The sequence below is a fragment of the Astyanax mexicanus genome, chromosome 25 (genome assembly GCF_023375975.1).
Source record: "Astyanax mexicanus isolate ESR-SI-001 chromosome 25, AstMex3_surface, whole genome shotgun sequence".
Lineage (NCBI taxonomy): Eukaryota > Metazoa > Chordata > Actinopteri > Characiformes > Acestrorhamphidae > Astyanax > Astyanax mexicanus.
The window spans coordinates 26,261,858-26,289,824 of NC_064432.1; the positions used below are offsets into that span (position 1 = coordinate 26,261,858).

The following is a 27,967-nucleotide window of genomic DNA, read 5'->3' on the forward strand; positions in this document are numbered from 1 at the left end:
CATGTAATTTGCTGGCGACAGAAATCTAAAACAAGCAGCTACCAGAAGACATAAATCAGATTCAATCATTTTGGCTTTAAAATATTATAATACAACTTTATTGGCAGCATAACACTTACATTATTGCACAAAAACAAAGTATTTCAAGTTTGTTCTAGAAAAGCTTGAACTACTAAAGACAGACAATTATTAACTGGATGCAGCTGAGTACTGTGGAAAATATGTTGGGTTTTTTTTTTGTACTGGAAAGACTAAAAACACAGTATTTGTATGGTGGATTTGGGCACTTTTAAAACGTATACCTGATTATTAAAAATCATTCAATCTGTGACTTTTAAATGTTAAAAATGAACCTCTTGACTAACTTAGACCAACTTAGAATTGTTAACATGGTAGTGAATGTAAACTAGACATATATAAATATAAGTTAGTACACCAAATAGATATGAATTATTATACTGATGCCTAAATAACAAAAAATATCTTCATTAAAATCATATTTTCTTTTACAATAACAAACAGGCAAACTATAGGTTGTTTCATATCATTTCCACTGTAAAGAAAAATGAATATTGCCATGCCCGTGGAAGCTAAAAGATGCTTTATTGACTCGTAGTGGTCCAGCAGGCTAAGTACTGCCACTATTACCGGGAGATTGCTGGTTTAAATCCCAGTCATGCAGCTTGCCATCAGCTGCCAGAGCCCTGAGAAAGCACAATTGGCCTTGCTCTCTCTGGGTGCGTACAGTAGATGGCGCTCTTTCATCTCATCACTCCTAGGGTGATGTGGATCAGCACAAGGCTGCGTCTGTGAGCTGATGTATCAGAACCAAGTCGCTGCGCTTTCCTCAAAAGGCTGTGATGCTACTCATCAATGCTGCAGTTCGAAAAGAGGCGGAGTCTGACTTCACATGTGTCGGAGGAGGCATGTGCTAGTCTTCACCCTCCTGGTGTTGGAGCATCACTAGTGATAGGGAGAGTCCTAATATAATGGTTAAGGGTGCAGGAAAAGCATAAAGCAGTCAACAAGCCTGGAATTGGAAAACATCTGGGAATTAAAATCAGTCGGATTGGTCTTTTAACGCTTTATACAGAGAGATGTTTCCGATTTTTTAAATACAGAACATCTATCACATACTATTATAGTCCAAGAATTGCACTATAGAGTGAAAGGTGGTTTCCAGTGTGGAAGTGAACGTTGAAAACAAGAACTGAACGCCAATCTCAACTAAGAAACCAGCACTTCCAACCACAGACAGCCAGTGTGAGGTGCTCAACATTAAAGCAACAAAAGTGAAAAAAGTTAAAACACCACATGTAGAGATCAACCACCATGTGTAAATCAAGTGCTCCCACTGAACAAGCTCTTCTGAGTGCATTATGGGAATTGTAGTCCTGTTCCACACAAACATACAGCACTGTGCAATCAGAAACCATTGACAAAAGTTCTCCATTCTACAGGTTCAGATCTTTGAGTATATGTAAGTTTCCTAAACTGGAAAAAGACAAGATAATGGGTCCTCTTGACATCACTGAACGTTTGGAAGTGATTGGCTGGTAGAAACAATAAAAGAAAAAGTGCGCCCTGAGAAGAAAGGAGGCTGTAAACTAAAAAAAATAATAAATAAATCTAAACAGTTAAAAATAATTCTGCTCAATAATGACTTTTGCACAGTACTGTATATTATGGGACACATAATCTACATACTGCTGAAGGGGCTTTGGTAAAACCGTATTTTTCTCACTATAAGGCGCATCTAAAATCCTTTAATTTTCTCAGAAATGGTCAGTGTGCCTTATAACTGATGCTCCAGTATGGCCTGTAGCCTGCTGCTAACCCTGGCTAGCACTGCTGGAGCAGCATTAGCCTTTCCTGCTAAACACACTAAGAGTTTTGGCCGTCTAGAAGTGAGAATTATCGGCCTGTGGCCTGCTGCTAACCCTGGCTAGCACTGCTGGAGCAGTATTAGCATTACCTGCTTGCGGGTAGCTGCTAATGTTAATGCTCCAGCTTCAGTGGAAATCTGGAGATCTAATTTTACTGTAATGCACTTTCGTTTATTTACTCACCCAAATAAAGTTTTCAGAAGATAAATCCGTATAGATTTATATCGAGCACTTGTTTGACTTAGCTTAGCTTTAGCTTTACAGCTCTCTTGCACCCAGCGGCGAGAATAAGCTGAATAAGAAGGAAAACATGGCGACACCCCTGTTCCTTACTAGTGTCGCATAAAATGCGCCTTATAATCTGGTGACGTTATAGTGCGAAATATATGGTAAAATACTATTCAGCCTAAACTAAGGCTAAATTGGATTTAAGAGGCTAGTCAAATATATAATTATTATTAATATTATTATTGTTTTTTTAGTTTAATTTTTATGAGATGAGACGAACACTGGAAGGGAAGAAAAACAAAAAGTCATATCCCTGGTTGCTCCAGTTCTACAGCTTTCCTGACATCACAGGAATGTAGGAACGTCCACATGCTTGAAGCCCGAGGGAGACGTTCTAGATGTTTCCACTCGCGTCCAGCAGCTGTTCCCTGATGGAGTTGAGCTCCACTAGGCCCTCGTGCAGTTGCTTGGCCAACATTCGCACTCGCATGGTCACCTCCTTCTTACAGCCCTTCCTCAGCTCCCTAGAGTCCTTGGTGAAGTACTTGTCCATGCCTTTACACACGCTGTTCAGGGCGGCCATGGCGTTGGCCACTATGTCCTCGGCGCGCTCCACAGGTTCACTGACCAGGCTGACGGTCTGCAGCGCCCGGCGCACCTCCCAGTCCCCGGCGTAGTAGTTGTTCCTCCGCAGCAGCGGGTGGCAGCGCAGCCGACGGATTCCCTCCGAAATGAACCTCAGGCAGCTCTGCAGTTCCGTCAGATGGGTCTCGTAGTCCTGCACCACGAGCTCGATCTTCTTACGGTCCTGCAGGAGAGTCAGAGCGTGAGAGACAATTCGATTCATGAGAAAAATAAGGTTTGGGGATTAGTCCGTCTTTAAAATGCTGTGGAAATTAATTTTTATGTTTTGTCTCAAGCATAGAGGCACTCGAGGAGGACTTTAGATTTAGTTTTTTAGTTTTAAAAGTTCACAGATAACTCAGGTTGTTCAAGTCTGTGGTAAACCTCAGGTGTTAATGTACAATTCTCAAAACTAGAAGACAAGATTAAAAATAAAAACATTTATCTCCTTAAAGGAGATCCCTGGTGTAAAATGAACTTTTGTTGTAGTAAAACATGATAAAAAGTATTTATCTTGAGTGATTCTGAGCACTGGCCAGTGTGCTCATAGGAAGGTGCATGAAATCTGGTTGAAGAGTTGGAGTGAGGACTGATAGTTTACTATAGAACAGCTATAAAATGTATTAGCAGTGTGTAAATCGAGAAGCTGCTCCCATCTCAAACAATGTGATAACCAATCTAAATTAATTTTAGTTTGAAAATTAGCAGCCAACAGTTCATAACATCTTCATGGGCTAAACAATCACTATGCGATAGAATCACATGCTTAGCTGTTAATTCTCAAACTAAAAATCCATTAGATTTATCACATTGTTTGAGATGGGAGCAGCTACCCACTGCTAATACATTTTATAGATGTTCTGTAGTAAACCATCAGTCCTCACAGCAAATCTCCAATCAGATTTCATGCACCTTGCTATGAGCACACTGGCCAGTGTTCAGAATCAATCACATGATGACACCTCACAACTTATACTTATATCTCTCCTAAGGTAACACTTCACTATCAATTTAGGTAACTTATCAAAAAGAAGGTAGAAACCTACGTTCATGTCGTGAACGTTGTCTGAAATAGCTGCTGAAGCCGCGGTGATTCCTCCGGCCGTAGCGACTCCCAGACCAACAGCGGAAACGATGAGCGAAGCCCCGAACGTTACTGGAGCTAACGCCAGTCCGGCGATGGCTGCCACGCCACCCACAGCCGTGGTGGTGCCGCCTGTGATGTTGGCGATTTTGGCGCGGCGGTGGAAGTTGCTGAGGTCATCGGCGATGGCGTAGAGGAGCAGGACATGCTGGTAGAGAACTTCAGCCTGTTCAGTGAAGACCTTATAGAAGACTCGGAGCCCGCGGTGAACCTTCCCAGCTATTTCAGTGAAAGATCTGGGAAAAAGGGACGAAAAAAAATGATCAAACTAAATAAAGCTCCTGGGAACATGCTAATGCTAATCTGGCATTAGATTAAATGTAAGTAAATGTACAAAATATGCCTAATGGATATCTTTCCAATATATTATAAATATCTGATGTATTTCACCAGTACTGCTTCTAAAAACTAGACCTGGAGAACTAAAGCTAAACCTGGAGTCTTCAAGTTACAGTGTAAACGAATAAGACTGAAGCCAAAACCAAATCTGTAGGGCTGAAGCTAAACCTAAACCTAAACCTGGAGAGCTAAAGCTAAACCTGGAGTCTTCAAGTTACAGTGTAAACACAGAAAGCTGAAGCCAAAACCAAATCTGTAGGGCTGAAGCTAAACCTAAACCTAAACCTGGAGAGCTAAAGCTCAAGCCAATTTTGGCAATGATGGAAGTGTATTTAAATGGTATTTCTACTTTGTGTTTTTTATTTAAAACTTTATAGAATGCTCCACCTAAAACCCAAGTTTGGTATAATACTAACAAATCATTATACACTGCTCAAAAAAATAAAGGGAACACTCAAATAACACAATATAACTCCAAGTAAATCAAACTTCTGTGAAATTAAACTGTCCACTTAGGAAGCAACACTGATTGACAATCAATTTCACCTGCTGTTGTGCAAATGGAATAGACAACAGGTGGAAATTATTGGCAATTAGCAAGACACACTCAATAAAGGAGTGGTTCTGCAGGTGGGGACCACAGACCACTTCTCAGAACCTATGCTGTTTGGCTGATGTTTTGGTCAGTTTTGAATGTTGGTGGTGCTTTCACACTCGTGGTAGCATGAGACGGACTCTACAACCCACACAAGTGGCTCAGGTAGTGCAGCTCATCCAGGATGGCACATCAATGCGAGCTGTGGCAAGAAGGTTTGCTGTGTCTGTCAGCGTAGTGTCCAGAGGCTGGAGGCGCTACCAGGGGACAGGCCAGTACACCAGGAGACGTGGAGGAGGCCGTAGGAGGGCAACAACCCAGCAGCAGGACCGCTACCTCCGCCTTTGTGCAAGAAGGAACAGGAGGAGCACTGCCAGAGCCCTGCAAAATGACCTCCAGCAGGCCACAAATGTGCATGTGTCTGCACAAACGGTTAGAAACCGACTCCATGAGGATGGTATGAGGGCCCGATGTCCACAGATGGGGGTTGTGCTCACAGCCCAACACCGTGCAGGACGCTTGGCATTTGCCAGAGAACACCACGATTGGCAAATTCGCCACTGGCGCCTTGTGCTCTTCACAGATGAAAGCAGGTTCACACTGAGCACATGACAGACGTGACAGAGTCTGGAGACGCCGTGGAGAGCGGTCTGCTGCCTGCAACATCCTTCAGCATGACCGGTTTGGCAGTGGGTCAGTAATGGTGTGGGGTGGCATTTCTTTGGAGGGCCGCACAGTCCTCCATGTGCTCACCAGAGGTAGCCTGACTGCCATTAGGTACCGAGATGAGATCCTCAGACCCCTTGTGAGACCATATGCTGGTGCGGTTGGCCCTGGGTTCCTCCTAATGCAGGACAATGCTAGACCTCATGTGGCTGGAGTGTGTCAGCAGTTCCTGCAAGATGAAGGCATTGAAGCTATGGACTGGCCCGCCCGTTCCCCAGACCTGAATCCGATTGAGCACATCTGGGACATCATGTCTCGCTCCATCCACCAACGTCACGTTGCACCACAGACTGTCCAGGAGTTGGCGGATGCTTTAGTCCAGGTCTGGGAGGAGATCCCTCAGGAGACCATCCGCCACCTCATCAGGAGCATGCCCAGGCGTTGTAGGGAGGTCATACAGGCACGTGTAGGCCACACACAATACTGAGCCTCATTTTGACTTGTTTTAAGGACATTACATTAAAGTTGGATCAGCCTGTAGTGTGTTTTTTCACTTTAATTTTGTGTGTGGCTCCAAATCCAGGCCTCCATTGGTTAATAAATTTGATTTCCATTGATGATTTTTGTGTGATTTTGTTGTCAGCACATTCAACTTTGTACAGAACAAAGTATTCAATGAGAATATTTCATTCATTCAGATCTAGGATGTGTTATTTGAGTGTTCCCTTTATTGTTTTGAGCAGTGTATATTAAAAATATAAAAAAAATATTAGTATTGGCAGGGGTCTTAAAGCGAAAGGCAGGGTATAATTCAAATTAAGGTGCCGGCTTCCTGTATGCAGATTTTTTTTGGCTTCCTGTATACATATAAATAGTGTTTTGGTCACTTGAAAATCTCTTTAAGGTGGAGATTTATTTTTAGTATTGTCGTGTGGACAGGAAGTCTATTTTTAAATAAATAAATAAATAAATATTACAAATTAAAATATATTAATACAAATAAATTAAAATCTACAAGCCATAAAATCAAGTTGAACTGCTTGAATTTTTGCACCAGGAGTAAAGCAGCATAAAGTTATCCAAAAGCAGTGTGCAAGACTGGTGGAGGAGAACATGATGCCAAGATGTTATTCCACCAAATATTGATTTCTGAACTCTTAAAACGTAATAATTATGAACCCCGTCAGATACAGATCTTTTAAATTATATATTTTAATTAATTGCATTGATTAAAATGTATTTATTCCATGTTTAACACTAATATAATGATAAATGTATTACTTAGTTTCGTCCTCTTTAAGGCTGATGTCCTCATCTGACGGAAGCTCGTCCCACACTGTAGAGAAAAACATGAGAAAGTGTGTTTATTATCTTCACGCTGGTGTTCAAATACATCTGAAAGATCATCCAGATACTGGATTCCACAGTTACTCACGTTCCACCGTGTTCCACCACTCCATCAGACTGTCCGTGTCCTGCAATATAAAAAAACACATTAAATACACAGTACTGAGTATATATATATATAATAATGTAATATATCACATATCATAATATATAAGGGTCTAGTGCAAAAGTTTGGACACCCCTGGTTAAAAAACATTGAAACTTAATAGTAAAAGATCTGTATTTCACACACACACAGGCCCATACCCGAATAAGTATAACATATATATTAATATTATTTTACTAATCGTAAGTAAGTGTGAATAGTGTGTTTGATTGATCTGGTGGTAGAAGATGCTGAAGAGACCGACCCCTTCCTCTTCCTCCTCCACTCCCTCCAGTCTCTCCTCTTCATCAGGGTCTCTCGATCTTCTCACGTCCATCTGTGAGGACATCCATTCAGCCTGTGAATAGAATTAAACAGAATTAGAATTTCCACTTCAGTTTCTGATTCAGTTTCTCCGATTTTGCTATTAAATGACTTTTCAGACGTTCATATTCATATTTAAGTTTTAAGAGTTCAGAAATCAATCAATATTTGGTGGAATAACCCTGGTTGGTTTTTAATCACAGTTTTTTTTTTCATGCATCTTGGCATCATGTTCTCCTCCACCAGTCTTACACACTGCTTTTGGATAACTTTATGCTGCTTTACTCCTGGTGTAAAAATTCAAGCAGTTCAGTTTGGTGGTTTGATGGTTTGTGATCATCCATCTTCCTCTTGATTATATTCCAGAGGTTTTTAATTTGGTAAAATCAAAGAAACTAATCATTTTTAAGTGATCTTTTATTTATTTTTTTTTCCAGAGCTGTATATCTTCACTGTCCTAAGAAAAACCCATTTTTTCTAATTTTTTGTAAATTTTTAGTTTACTAAATAATTTGAACAGACAAACTCCTTTACACTGTGCCAAAATTTATTGATGAATGGACCAATAGAAACTCTTCAAAATTACCTAAAATAAACTATTTTTACATTGAATTCCATTCAAAGTTCACAAGTTTTTTTTTCTCTTTCCTGTAAAGTTGCTGTTTTGGAGATAAAAAGTTGCTCTTTTTCATTAAATATTATTAAGAGCTCATATACTGTAGTTTGATTCAGCAGTGAAACTGTGTGTATAGTCTTTTGTGTATTTAATAGTATATTTAGTTTGATGGATAATTAAAAAAAAAATAAAAAAGATTGAAATGGCATAATATTTATTAAAATCTTAACTTTCTGCATCTAATTCACTTCAATTAATTTAAAAGAAGCTTAAAGCTGCAATAATCTTTGTACATTAAGTCCATTTATTCGCTGACAATTTAAGCTGGATTTATAAATCACAGAAACACACGGCAACTAAAATCACATGATCCTAAAGTCAATAAATCACAGCGTCACTCTGTTCTCACTGAAACTCAGCTCAGAACAAGTAGAACCGGTTTCAGCACAAGTTAAAGAACCACAGGAATCTCATACCTGTAAAACTAAATCACATGACTCTACAACCCTTTACCTGAACCTGCTAACAACATACTGCTAACAGCATCCGGGAAAGAAATAAAATAAGTAGCCAAATAATGCAGTTGCACTCTTTTAAAGAGCAATAAATAACATTTATTCTCATTTTATTATTAAGAATATTAGAATACTCAGATGCAGGCTCTGGAAAACATAAAATATCACTTTTATACAGTATATTGTCCCAGAATTATTGTGATATTTGACAAAAATGCCACTTTAAGATGTGAATTCTCAGAAATGTGCTTTTTCCACCTGTTTTTTACCTTTATACTTTTTTTATAGGTTTTGGTGGCTATATTTTGTTTAATGAAAGCTTGTCTGTGATATTAAATAAAAGCCACAGAGGGTTAGAAATGTTCAAATAATAAAATTAATGTAATGTAAAAATATACCTTTGCTGCCTCTGAGAGGAAGTAGTTACCAGATGTTGCTCCTGGTGGATCGAGGTCTTCAGGAAAGGTTGCCTCGTCTCGAGCCTTAAAAAAACAAAAATATATAAATTACATTTTACAGAGAAGAATGATCTGTGAACCGTACTAAACAACAACAGGACAAATACTAATTACCTAATACTGCAAAATATGAGACAAATACTAACAAAATACTGCAACATACAAACAAAATACTAACAAAATAATAAACTACTGCAAAATACTGTGAAATACTAACAAAGTACTGCAAAATATGAACAAAGTACTGCAAAATCAGAATAAAATACTAATAAAAACTGCAAAAAACACGGACAAATGACTGCAAAATACTAATACTGCAAAATACTAAAAGTACTGTGAAATACTAACAAGCTACTGCAAAATACTGTGAAATACTAACAAAGTACTGCAAAATCTAAATAAAATACTAATAAAAACTCCAAAAAACACGGATAAATGACTGCAAAATACTAAAAAAAATACTAATACTGCGAAATACTAAAAGTACTGTGAAATACTAACAAAGTACTGCAAAGTACCAACAAAATACTGCAATATACTAATAAAGTACTGCCAAATACTGATAAAATACTGATAAAATACTGATAAAATACTGATAAAATACTGCAAATATGAACAAAATTCTAACAAAATACTGCAATTATTGCAAAATACTAATAAAGTACTGCCAAATACTAATAAATACTTTAACATACTAACAAAACACAGATAAAATAATGAGTAAATATCATTACCTTTGCGTCTCGGCTCGCAGGGTGTGATTTTGTGGATTTATGGGGCTTTGAGTCCTAAAATGTCGAGTAAAGACAAACTCAGAGACGGCTGATGGGTAATATGTTTTTCTGCTGGTGATCAGTTCACTCATAATATACCCAAAATACATTACAATTCATAGTTAAATAAATAAAAAAGGTAAATAAATACCGGACTGTACTCCTCCATGTAGTTTTCAGCATCAGTATAATCCTCTGCTTTAAACAGATCTGCTCCTGTATCTGGAGTTTCTGATTCCCTCATGCCCTGAGCATCACAAACGCTCTTTAATTCACAAATATATTCATAAAAATATAAATTATTATAATAAAAAACATTTAAAAACGAACCACTGAGTCTCTTCTGGAGAGTGGAGGAACCACTAGAATAGGTGGCTTTCTATGCTGTGAGAAATAACAATAAAACACAGAAATACATATATAAATATACATATATAAATACATAAAAATGCAAAACCTGATCTAAAAGAGAAATATTAATATTATATATTTTAATATTAACTGTTTTATATAAGATACCTCACTATATCCATCAGGACTGTTGAGGTCAGAGCTCCAGGCGTCACTGGCTTTAAATAGGTCTGCTCCTTTCTGTGGGATTTCATCTGTTGTGCTCTAAAAAATAAAACATATTAAATATAAATCATATGTATCATATATTGCAAAACATCTGAGGAATCCCAGAACACTGATAAGTGTATATGTAGGTGCCATTTCTGTCCAGAGGAAATTACATGTATAAATGTGCACGCAAAATAACTTTAAAATACATTTTATTATTAAGCACAGTGTCTTCTGCATTGACCTAATTGCAAAAGTAAGATATGTAATTAAAACATTAATAAAAACTACTTAGAACACTGAAGAATAGCATTTATTACCCCAATCTCCACTCTCTAACTATAAACTTCATCATGAAATATATGTCTCTCAACACTCCTGTTACCTAAATTAATTCTTACATCTTATTTGTTTTTGATTTTAAATACAATTTTTGGGAAAATCACTAGAATGTGCTCAGTGTCCTCATGCTATTAGTATAGCTGCTGTTTAACTATTTTGTCATGATTTTGCTAATTCTATGCTATAAACTAATTTGTTACTTTCAGTCCTGTTACTCAAAATATTAAAAAGTAACAGGAGCGACTTTTGTCATAAATATCAATTATTTTATACATTTACAAAGACTTTTATAAAGGAATTTTATAATCATCTTCGGATTAGAAACCTTGTAAAAAATAAGTAAAGCTGCCTGAGTTTAAATCAGAAATAGTTAAATTTAAACTACAATTTGGAATCAATAATCAGATTATTTCAGTAACGCTATAAGGGTTCATAATGAATTACCTTCGATCCTCTCCGAGGTAAACGTGGAAATCTGAGTTTTAGAGGTTTCTTCTGTAAAAACAAGCGAATTTACCAAAATTAGGATTTATTAAGAGGATTTAAATAAAGACAATATACTGGAAAAGTAATAATACTTTACACGCACTGGTCGAGAGTCCTGCACCTCCAGCCTGTTCTCTAAACTGGTGGTGAACTGGTCCACATCACCAGGAGAGTATTGATCATCCTGATAACCCACCTGAAGATTAAACACCTCATAATCAGATCATCATTTAATCCAATTACAGGATCATTCCTGTATTACTGAATTACTGACTTCCAATATACACCAAATTTACACTGACATACCAAAAGGCTTTTATTATGAAGTGTTTCCTCAGGGAACAGCTTGGGATCACCCAAAGCAGTATATATTTTTAAGGTGTTATCTTGTTATCAAGAGAGTTTGAACCCTGGCCAACATGCTCATGGCAAGGTAATGACATGTTGCATCTGAGTGTACAGTACCTGCGATTCCCATGAAGGAGTGAATCCAGTCGCACCTTCTGGCTCTTTCAGACTTGAATCCTGATGGAAACAGGATGCAATGCTAATTTACTCAATGCATTTTATCGTAATGAAGCAAAATATGTATATAAACATAAATATAAATGAAATATTCAAAGATCCTGTTATTGTAGGTTAGTTATGTACCAGTAAGTCTGTAGAAAATGGACTTCTCTCAGCATTAGTTTTCATAAATGTGTCTTCCTGCAACGCAAAAATATGATAAAAAAAACAATAAACCAACAAAACCATCCAACCAACAACCAATAACCCAACAAAAACCACCAGTACCAACCAACCACCAACCAAGAACCCAACACAAACCTTTACCAACCAACCAAGAACCCAACACAAACCTTTACCAACCAACCAACAGCCAATAATCCAATACAAACCAACCAACAACCCAACACAAACCACTGCCAACCAACAACCCAACACAGACCATTACCAATCGACCAATAACCCAACACAAACCACTAACAACCAACCAACAACCCAACACAGACCATTACCAATCAACCAACTGTAGCTGTAGATTAACTGAACAAAACTAACCGACAGAACAGAATAGAATCTAACACACATTAACCTCGGTTCAGATTTCAGGTGTGAAAATGCTTTTAGACTGGAGTATTTTTACACTGACTTCCACTGAACCCTAATATTGTTTTTCCTTCTCCTGAAAAGTTGATATTCTGGAGATACAAGTTTTTGCGCAACACAGACTATATATAAAAGTCATGATTAATAACTAAAAAATGTAACCGTTTGACAGGACCTTACTGTTCTGCTTTTTTTTTTTTTGCATTCTGTTGGTGTAGAGAACATAAACCTCATACAAATCAAATTCATTTTTACCTTCAACAAAAATCTGGAAAAAGCTTAATCATCCTGAAAACCTATAGAGATGCGTCTCTAAACAGGACTAGAGAGAAGTTAAAGTGATAGAAAAGAAAAGTAGATAACAGAGTCTGTAATTTTCATAGAATAGGAAAAGGCAACTATAGAGAGCCTGTAAACTCAAAGAGAAGACCAAAAAAACAGCAGCCAAAAACAAGCCACAATCCCCACCAGCCAAAACACATCTTACAACCAATCAAAAAGCATCTCAAACAAAACACAAAACTATGCAACCAACAACTATAGCCAACACCAACCAATAACCCACCACAAACCACTACCAAACAAGCAGTAACCCAGCACAAACCACCAACCAACCAATGAAAAGCATCCAAACACTATAGCCAACACCAACCATGACCAATAAACCAACAAAAACCAACCAACCAGCAACTACAACAAATACCAACCAATAACCAAACACAAACCGCTAACCAACCAACCAAAAAAACTAAACCATCCAACAGCTATAGCCAACACCAACCAATAACCAACAACCTTTTCCCAACATCTATAGCCAAAAAATAAAAAAACTACAAAAAAACAAATGAAACTGTCCAACTGCCACCAATAAACCACCAACACCAAAAAACAAACCAGACAACCAACCAGCAACCAACACTAACTTCATCTGGACAATAAATATAATTAATTGCCAAAGAATTAAATCCAAGAACTGAAATCACCTTCGATTCTTCTGAAAATGGGAAATCATTCATCTTCTTCTGGTTCTCTTCAAAAACACTCTACAAAATAAACAAGAACTCTTAATATTAATGTCCCAAAAACATCTTTAAAAACCCTGAGAAACATCTAAAAACATCTACAGAAATTCTACAGTAATATAAATGTAATCAGTACCTTTGATGGGCGTTGGGGAACAGAGGGCTTTAACTTCATTGGTTGCTTCTATCAGAAACAGAATCGTACGTTATTAATTACTACAATAAATTATAATTTAAATAATATAGCAGCAGATAAAATACATACTGGTCTGCAGTCCTTCATCTCCGGCTCCTTCATCACCTCACCGTTCCTCACCTTCTCTCCACCCTGCAGCTCGGACGCTTCCGCCAGCAGACCATCCTGTAGGACACCAAGATCAACCTTAACCCTTTAGACCCTGTAGCTCACACTTATTTACTTTCTTACACTATAGCCATAATTAACATCAGCTTTATAGTCCCTAAAATACAACCCTGAGGGACTCCAAATGAGAGGTAAATAAAAACAGGGGGGTTAAAGCAGATTTAAGCTCATTATCTGGGCTGTAAATGTGTATTTACTCAGTAAAACACTAATATTAGGTTAAATATAAATAGCAAGTAAAAAGTTGTTCAAAAAAGCTTTTCTAGCTTTTCGAGTTAGAAGAACCTCTTGTTGAAAAGTCAAGACCAGTTTTAGCTGGTAGCTGGTGAAATCACATGATTTAAGAAGTTCATACAAGAGAAAATATACTGTATACTGGTCCAAACCAGCCCTTGATCAGCAAAGTATATTTAGCATTACATTCTGGTCAAGTTTGGTGAAGCGGTCAGTCTCATGGTGCACCAACTACAGTAGGGATGCAACGGTTCTCTGTATTTTATAGAACCGTTCGGTTCGATTCACCTGGATGGACTGCGATATTTCGGGGCACGCATTAACAGAGCGAACGACAAAAAAGTTTGAGTTTGTCCAGCTGTCTCTGTCTGGTTCTGGTCCTTATCTGTCTCGCTGGTGACAAAAATTTAATGTTTTATTTGTGGTTATTGATTGGACACTGTGATTGGTATTCTGTGTATTCAGATTTTTTTTTAATATACTTCTCTCTGCGTGTCTCTCCACAACCATGCAACAACCAATCAGAATGTTTCTGAATTTCCCAGCAGCAAATCAGCGCTCTGAAGGCAGGCGCTGAAGATTTGACGGCTAATTAAACAGAACTCTAAGCTGCGTGATCATGGCGAGTGAACACGAAACAGAGGAAAGGAAATTTGAAGAGGCGCCATTTTTGGACCATTAACAAGACAAGAGATATCAGTTGCCTGTTTTTGATTAATGGTAAGAATAAGTGTTCCTTTTTTTTATAATAGATATTTGATTTTAATTAATCCGTTTTTTTTTATTATTATTTAATATTGGCTCTGCGAGTGTGAGTAGGAGCACCTTGTTGATTTGAACCAGAAAGGGTTAAAAACGTGCTGCATGTTGGAGCTAGATAATATTAATATATCGAAACCGAACCGAAACCGTGGCCCAAGAACCGCGATACGAACTGAAGCGTGTCCACACTGTACCGCTGCATGGTACCCACCTTAGACCCGTGCAGTAGAGAGGAACCGGCCGATCCGTTTTCATAAACAGCATTAGGAGACTTTATCTGGTTAAAAAAAAGAAGCAAAATATGATCATCATCATCTGGGTCACGTGATTCATAACTCTGACATTTGCAACATATATAAAATATATACAGCTCTGAAAAAAAAAAATTTGATCTCTTCAGTTTTTGAATCAGTTTCTCTGATTTTGCTATTTATATGTTTATGTTTGAGTAAAAAAATTTTAAACAAAAAAAAAAAAAATTAAAAATAACAATATTGTCATTTAGAGCATTTATTTGCAGAAATTCAGAAATCAATATTAGGTGGAATAACCCTGCTGGGTTTTTAAATCACAGTTTTTTTTCATTCTCCTCCACCAGTCTTACACACTGCTTTTGGATAACTTTATGCTGCTTTACTCCTGGTGCAACAATTCAAGCAGTTCAGTTTGGTGGTTTGATGGTTTGTGATCATCCATCTTCCTCTTGATTATATTCCAGAGGTTTTCAATTTGGTAAAATCAAAGGAACTCATCATTTTTATCATTCACCTTTGATGTTCTGTAACTTAGCCGAGGAACGACAATTCTCCCTTTCTTCTTCTGCTGATAAAAAAAAAACATGCATTAAATTTAACAAAATCAAAATGATTTTATATACTTATTGGGAATTCAGTAATTAAATGTACCTTCACTGGTTTGCTGGTCCCAGACACATTGTGCTCGTCTGGATCAGATGAGAAAACATCATCTGAGGCTCCTTCAGGAAACTATGAGCAGAATAAAAGTAGAAATGGTCAAGAAACAAATTAAATATGTGATTTTATTCCCGTCCAGAACGATCATGTACATGTTTTTCTCAGACGTCCTCTGAGAAAATTAAAGGCTGAATTATCTACTGTTTTTCTCTGAACTCCGTGCTCCTCCGGTAATTTTAGTCCCATCCGGACGCACATCTCTGAGTTTCGTCTCCTCGCCTTTAATAAAATAGATATTTGTCCACTGCTGCGCACCGTAATTACACTTTGGATGCGCCAAAGTTTCCACGGAGATCCACGTACTGTAAACACAACAGCGAGAGGAAATGGAGGAGCTACTGAACGCTACGGTGTCATGTGACCGAGAAAGCGTAAAAACTAAAAACTTACTGGTCCTCCTGTTTTTTAGCACTGAGTAGAAGCGTGAAATATTTTTCAATATGGTTCTTCTGAAGATAATAAGACCAGAATTAAAGTTCACTCATTAGTTTTTTTTTTCTGTATATTTGATCTTATTGTAACGATGACTGAGAAGCTCAATCTCAACACTCAGTCCTGTTACCGAAATTAATTCTTACATATTTTTGGGTTATTTTATAAATAGAAATTTTGGGGAAAATCACTAGAATGTGCTCACTTTTCTCATGCTATTAGCATATTAGCCGCTGTTTAGCTATTTGTTTTTGCTAATTCTATGCTAAAAACTAATTCCTGCTACTTTCAGTCCTGTTACTCAAAACATAAAAAAGTAACAGGAGTGATTTTTTTTTGGTCATAAATATCAATAGTTTGAACATGCAGTCGACCATTTCTTTAAAATTAAGACTTTCTAGAGAGGAAATTAAAAGAATTAGTGGACTTTTGGCTTTTAAACAGGCTTTTTAAAATGTTACATGAGTTTTATAACCATATTCAGATTAGAAACCCTGTAAAAAAAAAAATAAGTAAAGCTGCCTGAGTTTGACCAGCACATTTTGGAACAGTTAAATGTATGCGTTATTAGATTTTAAAAATATATATGTTTAATTTCTAATTTTAACATTACTGTAGATTTACAGTTTATTATACAAGAGAAAGTTTTTAAAATCACCTTCGTCCCCCAGGGCAAGGTTCCTCCATAGCCTCCGTTCACACTGTCTGGAGTTCTTTTTTCCTAATCAATAAAACATGAAAAATATCATGATTAATTGATGATTGTAAACGACTCACAAAACGTAGACAGATAATAGTACTGCTGCGTTTCATCATTTTTATCTATTATCTATCAATTATCCGACTATTTTTAATCTATTAGTGTCTCATTAAATCAGTCCTACAAGCAGTACTGCGTTACTTCTCTCTGTGCACATGTTTCTCTAGTGTTTAAATGTGCAAAATACTGTATACTGTCTTATTATCAACTGGAATCATGAGCATTGCTAACCTAGCACCAACATTACACAGCATAAATAATCCAGAGTAATAAAATAACCTGTGTACACACCGCTGCCTCTCTGCCGAGCGTAGCTGTCTGCGCCACCTTCAGCTCATCTCCAAACTTCTCCTGAAACCCAACAGCAGCTTCAGTATCAGATTAAACTCCTTTATAAACTGAATTAAACATCTGTAGATTTAATTACTGCGCTTACCTTCGACCCTCGTCTAGAAATGATCGAAAACCTCTTGCTCAGCTTCTAAAACATAAGAGATTAAACAACAAACATAAAATAACAGCACAAAGGTAGCTTGTATTACATTGTTTTGTATAGTAAACAATATTATAGTATAGTTTTGTATAGTATATTATAGCATAATATGTTTTAAATAGTATATTATATTATGGTATAGAATAATATAGTATACTATTGTTTTGAATATTATAGAGTAGTATAGTATAGTATAGTATAGAATAGTATAATATTGTATTACTTTGTCTAGAATAGTACTGTATAGTATAGTATATCGTATTGTTTTGTCTACTATTGTAGAGTATATTATAGTATAGTATAGTTTATTATAGAATAGTATAGTATTGTATTACTTTGTATAATATAGTATAGTATATAGTTTTGTTTTGTATACTTTTGTATAGTATACTATAGTACAGTATTGTATATTGCAGTATAGTATAGTAAAGTATTGTATTTTGGATAGTATAGTATTGTATAGTATTGTGTAAAATAATATAGCATAGCATTTAGTATAGTATATTATAGTTTAGTTTTGTATAGTATATCGTATTGCTTTGTATACTATTGTAGAGTAGATTATAGTATAGTTTATTATAGAATAGTATAGTATTGTATTATATAGTATAGTATATCGAATTGTTTTGTAACTATACTTTTGTATAGTATAGTACAGTATTCTATATTATAGTATAGTATTGTATAGTAAAATATTGTATTTCGTATAGTATATTATAGTATATTATAGTATAGTATTTTGTATAGTATATTATAGTATAGTATTGTAAAGTATTGTATTTTGTATAGTATAGTAAAGTATTGTATTTTGTATAGTATATTATAGTATAGTATTGTATAGTAAAGTATTGTATTTTGTATAGTATATTATAGTATATTATAGTATAGTTTTGTATATTATAGTATATTATAGTATAGTTTTGTATATTATAGTATATTATAGTATAGTTTTGTATATTATAGTATATTATAGTATAGTAAAGTATTGTATTTTGTATAGTATATTATAGTATGTTATAGTATAGTTTTGTATTGACTCACAGATATTCCATGTTTCCTCCCAAGAGTTTCTTCAGTTTCTGTGGTAACCTAAAACAATGGGTTAAAAAGCAAATAAACATTATTATTTTATATTATATGGTACGTGTATGAAAACTTTATAAATTATAAACATTTTACTATATTGATTAATGGCTCACCTTCACAGAATCCCTCCTCAGTCTTAATTTTCCAGCCTAAATGAAAATAAACAAAATAAAATGTGAATTATTAATATTTTAAACAGAGTGATGAATTGCATTAAAGCAAACTGCTGCATGGAGATGTAGAGGTTCCTAATGGAGTCCTGTGATAATCCAGTCTAAATATCATCGTGTGTGGACGAGCATTGTCCTGCTGACTTAATGCTTAATTTATCAGTCATGCTGCTGCTGTATGAATTAATAATTGTTCTTATTAATAAACAGGAATAATAGTAGATGCTGATACATACAGGCTTCCAATCAGAGGAGAGTTCAGGGCTGTCCTCGGGCCAATCCTCCACACACTTCTCCTGTAAAATACATGCAAACACACACAAATACAAATAGGTTAGACACAGCTACATTCTTGCTTACATTTATACAGAACCCAGTCAGGCACATCTACACATTGTTTAAAAACTCCAGCAGCACGGCTGTATCTGACTTCATCTATCGCTGCAGAACCAGCAGAAGCCACTAAAAGCGTATAAGATACCGTATAAGACACTGTATAGGAGTGGATAGGAATGTATAAGAGTGGATAAGAGACTGTATAAGAGTGTATAAAATATATAGGAGCATATAGGGGCACATAAGACTGTCTAAGAGCATAGAAGGCTGTATAAGAGTGTACGAGCATATAAAAGTATATAGGTGCATATTGGAACATATAAGAGTGTATAAGGGTGTATAGGAACATATAAGAGTGTATAAGGGTGTATAGGAGCATATAAGAGTGTATAAGGGTGTATAGGAGCATATAAGAGTGTATAAAAGTGTGTACGAGTATATAAGACCATATAAGGGCAAATAAAAGTGTCTAAGAGCGTCTAAGAATGTTTAAAAGCATATAAAAGCGTATAAGAGTATATAAGAGCGAATGAAAGTATTTTGTTACACACCTGGCCAATCAGAAGAACATCCTCATAGACCTGATTATTATTTTCCTCTTCAGCTGGTGCCAAATTCTGTCAAACCAAAATACAACAATAACCAATTCTATTAATATTACAGTATATATAATGTTTTATTATTTATAAATACCTGCATTATTATCAGTTAACAGTTCCTCCATAAACATAAAAGACGAGGATTATTCCATTTAGATCCACAAATAAAACACTTAATTAACGTATGCCACAGTCTTCTAGGCATTTATCTGGAATAATCAATTAAATAAAGTGATTTAAATCACCTTAGTGCTGGTTGTAGAAAATGGCGAGGCAGTGGGAGGAGCTACAGGAGAAGTGGGCGGAGACTGGAGGTGTATAACTGGAGTCTGAGGAGGATCACTTGGAGCCGTTTTTGATAAAGATTGATTCTCCACAGTCTGTAAGAAAGGAAAGCCAATAAAATGATGGTTTGATTAGAATTAATTAGACTATTTATTGATATAAACCACTGTCTGAAAACACTGTGGCTCATCCTCACCTGACTGGGCTTCTTAAGAGGTCTGCGTGGAGCTGGAACAGGAGGACGTCTTCTGAACATCTGCAATAATCAAATATCTAATGTTCAATTCTGTATTTCTTTATCTCAATACTCAATTTATATGTATTCTCTCTTAGAGGCTAAATTAGCACAACAGCGCTAACATACTGATACCTTCAGCTAACTAGCAGGCTAACCCAGGCCCCATCACTTCCTGCTTACCATTTGAGACCAAATTCAAATAGAAAATTAAGTGTAAAACCATTTGGTGTAGTGATGATGTTTTTTTTTAAAAAAACAACAATTTATTCAATTATTCATCCATTTATGTAACTTGTAACAAAAGTAGGTTGGATTGTACCACATAAGGGAAGAAAAGATGAATATCGACTAAGGATTTTTATTTTTGTGAAATTCACATTGTACGCAATATTTTGTGTGAGTGAGAGAAATTAACAAACAGAAAACTAGAGAATCAATGTCAAAAAAAAAAGGTTTTACACCCATTTTTTCTATTTTGAATTTAGTCATCAATGGTCAAAACATTTAACACTGACCAAAGTCAACTCAACTCATATAGGAGTGTATAGGAACACAAGAAGAACTTCAGATACCAAATTTTGTTTTTTTGGGATAAAAGCTTTTGCTTTAATATCACTTAACTATCTCTATGGTGTAAAAAAAAGTTTCATGAGGAGAATCTTAAAGAGAGATAATCTTACCAGTCCACCATTAACTGGAGACACACCTGAGGAATTCTCCTGGAATGTTTCAGGTGTGTTAGCATTGGGATTCCCAGCAGGAGTAGCGAACAAATCATCAAATGGGCTTTTTTGGGGTTTAAACAGATCACCGTTTACAGCGGGATCATCAGAGAATGGATCAAACGTTGGTGTCTGAAATAATGGTGTACTTTGGAAAATTCCATTCTCTGCAGTGGAAAAGGGGGTGGAGAAGATCGAGTCCTCGGTGATGACGGGAGGCGGGAAGAAGCTTGATGACCCATCAGACGCTACAGTTGAAGGAGGCGAGGGCTGAGGATCTTCATGTTTCTGATTGGCCAGAATGTATTCCAGGAGATAATCCCTCTCGTTTGATGCCTCTTTGGCCACCATGCTCTTGGAGACGCCATTTTTCTCATTGGCTGTGGAAGATTGGAAAATATCTTCGGTGTGATTGGCTGGCTCAATCTTGGGGACATCTGAAAGCCAGGAAGGGGGCGTGGCTTGGAATGGATCAGATGAATAACTGGTAAATGCAGCTTGAACCCCATTGGTCACCATGCTCCTGGAGATGCCATTTTCCTTAATGGCTTTCAAAGATTGGAAAATATCCTTGGTGTGATTGGTGGGCTCAATCTTGGGGACGTCTGAAAGCCAGGAAGGAGGCGTGGCTTCAAATAGATCAGATTTAGAATTGGTGGAAGTGTCTTGGAGCTTGTTGACCATTACACTCCTTGAGATGCGATTTTCCTCATTGGCTTTGGAAGATTGGAAAATATCCTTGGTGTGATTGGTTGACCCAATCTTGGGGACGTCTGAAAGCCAGGAAGGGGGCGTGGCTTGGAATGGATCTGATAAATAACTAGTAGATGCAGCTTGAACCCCATTGGTCACCATGCTCTTTGAGCTGCCATTTTGCTCATTGGCTTTGGAAGATTGGAAAATATCAGTGGTCTGATTGGATGGACCAATCTTGGGGACGTCCGAAAGCCAGGATGGAGGCGTGGCTTGGAATGGATCTGATGAATAACTGGTAGATGCAGCTTGCACCCCATTGGACACCATGCTCCTGGAGATGCCATTTTCCTCATTGGCTTTGGAAGGTTGTAAAATATCCTTGGTGTGATTGGTTGACCAACTCTTAGGGGCGTCTGAAAGCCAGGAAGGGGGCGTGGCTTGGAATGGATCCGAGACTTGATCTAAAGCAGGAGATGGTGGGAAGACCGCCCAGTTATTTGGTGTGGATGGTGTTTCTGGAGAAGATGCTGAAGGCCAGCCATTGGTTCCTCTACCGTTTGGCACCGCCATGTTCTCCTACAACACAAATCCACAGTTAGATCTTACTTCTACAAATCTTACCTTCATATGAAGATCTCCAGAGGAGTTAGCTTAGCTTAGCTTACTTTGCCTTGAGGAGAGAAGGGGTCCACAGTGGTTGAGCTTCCATTGAGTCCATTAGCTTTGTTCTGCAGGTCAGAGAGAGAGAGAGAGAGAGAGAGAGAAACAGTTTAAAATCATGTAAAATATATCCTGGAAAATATACTTTTGTATTTTGTGGTGGTTATATTAAGGTGGTATTGTGATAAGTGTGTGATAAAAGGTGTATGATCCCGTTCATGCTTCTACAGACATTGGTCATGGTTCAGGAATGAAGTGCATCTGATTGAACAGTAGAATTACCGGAGGAGTGAAGCTGAAGGAATTCAGGGTTTTACTGATAATCCCGTTCTGAAAAAAACAACAAAAAAAGAGATTATTAAACAAGCAGAGAGACACTCCTCCAACAGACGTTCACACAGACACACCTGAACAACAGGTGATTACATCAACAGATCAAGATCAAAGCTATAGTGGGTGCTATGCTGTTGCTATGGTTGAATAAGTGGTTGCTAAGGAGTTGGTAGGAAAGGTGCTCATGATTGGATACACCTGGCTATGAAGTTCAAAGCTCAATGAGGTTACCAAACCAATTTTGTGCTTCAGTAAGTCAGTAAAAAGTAGTTAGGAGTATTCAAATCAATAAAATGATAAGGGTGCCCATACTTTTGCACCGGTCAAATTTTGGTTTAATGCATATTGCACATTTTCTGTTAGTACAATAAACCTCATTTCAATCCTGAAATATTACTGTGTCCATCAGGTATTAGATATATCAAACTGAAATGGCTGTTCCAAACACCCAAATATTTACAACTAAAAATGATTAAGATTAATAGGGATGTGTTTTATATATATATATATATATATATATATATATATATATATATATATATATATATATATCAAATTAAAATGTATATTAACTAATTATGTGTAATTTAGAACACTTTTTTCATGTTAATTTTTGTGAGATGGCTTGTGAACAAAAAGGTTAATATTAAATCTAAAATAAAAAAGTTTAATCACAGGCTTCTCCAATCCAAAAGATATAAAAAAAGTTATTTATTTTAGAGATTTTATATAATAATTATAGTCTTTTTTTGGAGCATTGCAGACAGAAAACAGCAATTCTACTATTATTATTTTTAATAATAATATTTATCAACATTGGTACATAGCTCATGTGTGAAAGGGTTAAAAGGTGCAGAGTCGTACCTGTGTGGGCGTGTCTCCTGAGGGCGGTGTTTTATCAGACAGGTGGATGAGAAAGTCACTCTCCTAACAAAACCAGATCCAAAACAACATCAGATTAAAATCAGCAGCTCAGATCTGCATTCAGATCTTCAGCATTCCTGACTAAAAACACCCACCTGTTTAAAACCAGCTGCTGGAGAAGAACCGGATCCTGAGGAGGAGGAAAGCAGAGCCTGAGGAGAGAAAAACACACGTTTACTCACTGTACCAAATTACACACGCTTATAAAATCCACAGCTGATTAAATACTGCAGAATACAGCGCTCATAAAGCGCAAGTAGAGTCATTTATTTTTAATATACGTTTTTTTATTGGACATTATATTAAAGTTACAGTAAACATAACAAAAACAATGTTTTCTTACGCAATTCTCATCTAATTGTCCCCCAATTTTCCCCCAATTCCTGTCCAAATATTAATCTAATTTTCCCCCCATTCTCCCCCAATTTACACCCAATATTTGCCCACTTTTCATATAATTCTTCATTTATTAAATTTTTTACCAAATTTTAATCTAATTCTTGCTCAGTTTTCACCCAATTTTCTCCCAATACTTGTTTAATTGTCCCCCTAATTCTTGCCCAATTTTTTAAAAAATCTTCCAATTTTCACAAATTTTCATCTAATTTTCACTGAGTTTTCGGCCAAATTTCACCCAGTTCTTGCCCAATTTTCATTTAATTCTCTTTTATTTTATTTTCACCCCAAAAAAAAATAAATGAAGAACTGCAGAATGTACCAGCATTTTTGCATCAGTCTCATCATTTTCACTCAATTCTTGCCTTTTTTTATCTAATTTTCGCTCACCAAGTTCATCAATTTTGGTCAATTTTCATCAATTTTCATCTACTTCTCTGTCACTAATTTTTCACCCCAAAAATAAATGAGGAGAAGTGCAGTAATCAATGTGAGAAATGCTGTCTTGTCTCTGGATTTATAATACGTAGACGTTAAAGGTAAGGGTGGAATTAAAAAGAACAGAGGCTTTTAATAACTTGTGCAGACTAGATAGATGCATTATCAATGGCAACTGAAACGATTATTAACAATAATTGAATTAAGTCTGTTTTTCTACATTCTTCTACCTAAATTAAGAGCTCTGGAGAATAAAATCAGATTTTAATTTAACTTTAATTGAGCTGAAGAATATAAAGTTATGTGTAGACTGCAGTGTGCGCGCTTACCTTGTATCTGCTGTGAAAGGGGCTTACAGTCACTCTCCTCAGAACTCCCGGACGCTGTGTGATGCTCTAATCAGATAAAAATTAACATTTATTTTTAACACATTGAGACACATCACTGCTCTGTGTTCACACAACCAGCTTAAAGTGACTTTTTAAGATTATAAGCCACGTTGCTTAAATCAATCAATAAATAAAAAAATATTAGTTTTTTTTGCTCGGATCAGATTTGTCAATCTTAAAAACAGCAAAAGCAAACCGCCTGGCCTTTTTTCACCTCCTGGACCTGAGCATAAACTTCAGACCAGCTGTTTACTCTCCACTCCAGCAAAAGATGCTCTAAAGTATTTGTAGCTGATATAAAGTGGTTTTAGCTGCTCTAAAATATTCTTAGCTGCTATTAAGAAGTTTTACGTAGCTGCTCTACAGTAGATTTTAGCTGCTCTATAATGGTTAACAGCTTTAAAACATTTTGTAGATGCTCTAGTGTATTTTAGCAGCTCTAAAGTATTGTTTAGCTGCACCAAATTTGTTTAGCTGCTCTAATGTAGGTTTTAGCTGCTTTAATGTGTTTTTTAACTGTACCAAAGTATGTTTTAGCTGCTCTAAAGTGTTCTTAGCTGCACCAAAGTATTTTAGCTGCTCTAAAGTAGTTTTAGCTGCTTTATAGTGGTAAACAGCTTTAGAGCATTTTGTAGCTGCTCTACAGTAGTTTTAGCAGCTCTAAAGTATACAAAGCAGCTAAAATACACTTTAGTGCTGCTAAAAACGCTTTAGAGCAGCTAAAATACTTTAGAGCTCTTAACAACCACTTTAAAGCACTTAAAAACTACTATACAGAAGTGTAAAACTACTGTAGAGCAGCTAAACACTACTTTAGAAAAGCTAAAAAGTACTGTAGAGCTGCTTAAACACTTTAGAGCAGCTAAAATACTTTAAAGCTGTTAAAAACCACTTTAATGCAGCTAAAAACTACTTTGGAGCAGATAAAACTCTCCTCCTCAACCTGAACAAAAAGAAATCTGATTTGAACACTTTGGCTTCTAATGTGAACGTGACTCAAATCTGATTGGAAAAAAAAAAACAGATTAGGCCCATTCACACAGCCATGAAAAAATCAGATCTGAGCCACATTAAGCAAAAAAAAAAATCTGATTTGAGTCACTTCAGCCTGGTAATGTGAACGTAGCCTTACTGATCTGGGGTACGTTTCCCAAAAGCGTAGTTGCTAACTACGTTAGCAACTTACTTAGTCTGGACGATGCAGCTGCGACGCAGGTGTTTCCCAAAAGCGTGGTTGGAACTATGGAGGTAACCACTTTAGTAACTTGCATAGTGCAGCACTTAGTTAAGCTACTCAGGTGTTTCCCAGAACCGTAGTTCCAGCGAATGTTCGCAACTACCGTGGTTCAGCTGCGTCGTTCCAACTACAGCTCTAGACCTGTCGTTAGGAGCTTAGTTCCTGGTGATTAGTGCAGACGATGGACGGTAGGATTCAGAAAGCTGATAAATCACATTAATATTGCTGCACGAGGATTTAAGATATCAAAAGTACCTATTTCTTTTTAATGTTTGTGTTAATTACATTAATTGAGCCACTTCACTTTTACCAATGTGCGCCCAGGTAAAATAATACAATTCAGTCCTTTTTTAATGTATGTCTTTAACATTTAGCTTTATTTGGCAAACATGAATTCAGTGTAGTGAAAAGAGAAGTGCTCTTTAGCTAAAATGTATTTTACAGTCTTGGAAAGATGTATGCCAATTATTCAAGCAGGCATCTCTTGAGTAAAGATAACTTGTGCTGTGAACATTTATGAAATAGTTAATAATTATTTTTTTAAACCCATTGTGCTATATGCACTCTGTGAATAAGATATGCAATAAGCAGGTGTTTTGAATTACCTAATTATCCTCTGCAGGTAACAGGGCCAGACAGAGTGTGAATAAAGAAAATTTATTATTTAGCCAATACAACGTGTTTCTAGGCCTATACAAATGTTATCAATTAGTATTTGTTAAATAATATATTACAGGAAATACGTAGAAATATGTAGGCTACATTAATATATATGTAAAAAAATAATAACATTAATTGCCATTATGAAAAAAAAACATTAAGAGAATAAAACCACGACTGGGATTCGAACTAGGCGTCCATCCGGTGTCTGTCGAGTTTTGCTACCCTGTCAAACCGTATTATCCTAGTGCATATTTAATTTTTAAATATAAAATTGCTAGAAAAAGCCCCATATTTAAACATGCTTTCGGTAGAATATTTGGAAAGCCTGAATCAAAATATCAGGAGACAGTTTTGGGTTATTAGGGTGATTATAAACCTTATTTTTTTATTATTGCTAACTTATAATTACTTTCATTATCATCAGCTGTCATTTACGCATTTGTAATACTCAGAAATAATGGCAAGGGGTTTCTGGTTGTTTAATGCAACCAAAAAGAACAGAATTACCATAAAAAACATTAAATAAATAAAAAATGTTTCCACGCATGGGCGCTGGTGTTGAGAAGCACATCTCGATGGGTTGCACAATTCGACAGAACACCGCGCGCTGCACGTCGTAGGCGCTCTGCTGAACAACTGAGTAACACATTTCTCATGTCTCATTTTAATAAGACTTCTTCAGAATGGTGATTATTTTATTTTAAAAAAAATATTGCAATAGCAAATATGTGTATGTTTTTTTTAAGTAACACTGTCTGTTACAAATAATAATGAATATATAGCAATTATTGTCTACATTTTACTTGCAGTTCATTGTTATTTTATTAATAGTATTGTTGTCCGTTCATGTTCTGGTGATAATTACAATATAAATAGCCTAAATGATACATTAGTAACATATTTTTGGCATAATATTTTAAAGATTGTGAGTTTTGCACGTTTTCTGCTGGGAAAGTCTGGCCGAACACATCTGGAAACACCTTAGTTAAGACCACGGTGGTTCAAACCAACATAGTTCAGACTTCTGTGGTACCAACAAAGTACGATGGTTTCGGGAAACGGTCGTACTTCAGATGTTAGTTAGTTTAACGATGCATCGTACCACGTTAGTTCAATGCTAGGCTCCGTCGTTGTACGGGAAACGCACCCCTGATTGGCTGGATCAGTTGCTTCTGAACCAGGTAAACAAACACTACAATACACAGAACTACAACTAGAGAAACTACAAAAAGAGAAATACATCTACATAATAAGACTCTAAGAGTCACTAACTGGTTAAAAATATATAAAATATATAAAATATTATCCATATTTCAGGAGACACTCACTGGCCTGCTCTCCCCCGAGGCTCCGGCTTCACCCTGCCCTCCAGCTCTCACCTCACCTGCCTGATAAACAAGGTGAGTTCTGATCAATTAATCAATCAATTCATCTACTAATTAACCCCACAGCTCCAAATCAAACACATTTTATTAATATTAAAATTAATACTAAAAGTTAAATACCCACTCACCATCTGTCCTCCTCACGCCCTGCTCCACACCTGAGCAACACACCTGAGCAACACACCTGAGCAACACACCTGAACTCTCACC

At 36.3% G+C, this 27,967-nt stretch overlaps 1 protein-coding gene across 3 annotated transcripts; it reads right to left on the reverse strand.

Moving 5' to 3' along the window:
• Window positions 1–57: 57 nt before the first annotated feature.
• On the reverse strand, window positions 58–27,960 carry si:cabz01007807.1 (uncharacterized). Of its 3 annotated transcripts, none has more exons than XM_049472121.1 (37): window positions 27,886–27,960; window positions 27,701–27,760; window positions 24,413–24,478; window positions 23,345–23,401; window positions 23,190–23,252; window positions 22,275–22,322; window positions 21,998–22,060; window positions 20,595–21,908; window positions 19,873–19,932; window positions 19,637–19,771; window positions 19,344–19,409; window positions 18,693–18,752; window positions 18,400–18,435; window positions 18,242–18,289; window positions 17,144–17,188; window positions 16,999–17,058; window positions 16,606–16,668; window positions 15,447–15,527; window positions 15,310–15,360; window positions 14,753–14,818; window positions 13,447–13,542; window positions 13,318–13,365; window positions 13,143–13,202; window positions 11,701–11,757; window positions 11,515–11,574; window positions 11,153–11,245; window positions 11,008–11,058; window positions 10,180–10,275; window positions 9,991–10,044; window positions 9,812–9,907; window positions 9,622–9,675; window positions 8,828–8,911; window positions 7,240–7,332; window positions 6,918–6,957; window positions 6,764–6,818; window positions 3,785–4,118; window positions 58–2,922 (listed from the first exon to the last, which is right to left on the reverse strand). In XM_049472121.1, exons 1-37 carry the CDS (start codon window positions 27,886–27,888, stop codon window positions 2,509–2,511), a joined length of 4,230 nt encoding a protein of 1,409 aa, XP_049328078.1. In that variant the 5' UTR covers window positions 27,889–27,960; the 3' UTR covers window positions 58–2,508. The 3 variants fall into 3 exon arrangements, with proteins under 3 accessions (XP_049328078.1, XP_049328077.1, XP_049328079.1); XM_049472120.1 differs by having other exon boundaries at window positions 15,310–15,363; XM_049472122.1 differs by lacking the exon at window positions 11,701–11,757 and having other exon boundaries at window positions 15,310–15,363.
• Window positions 27,961–27,967: the final 7 nt, after the last annotated feature.

What these genes read in the sequence shown, in the direction of transcription:
- si:cabz01007807.1 (XM_049472120.1), bottom strand. An exon ending in CAGCAGCTGGTTTTAAACAG is followed by an intron (nt 23,253 to 23,344) that starts GTGGGTGTTTTT and finishes TGGTTTTGTTAG; the next exon opens with GAGAGTGACTTTCTCATCCA. An exon ending in CTCTACTGCACGGGTCTAAG is followed by an intron (nt 13,543 to 14,752) that starts GTGGGTACCATG and finishes GGTGTCCTACAG; the next exon opens with GATGGTCTGCTGGCGGAAGC.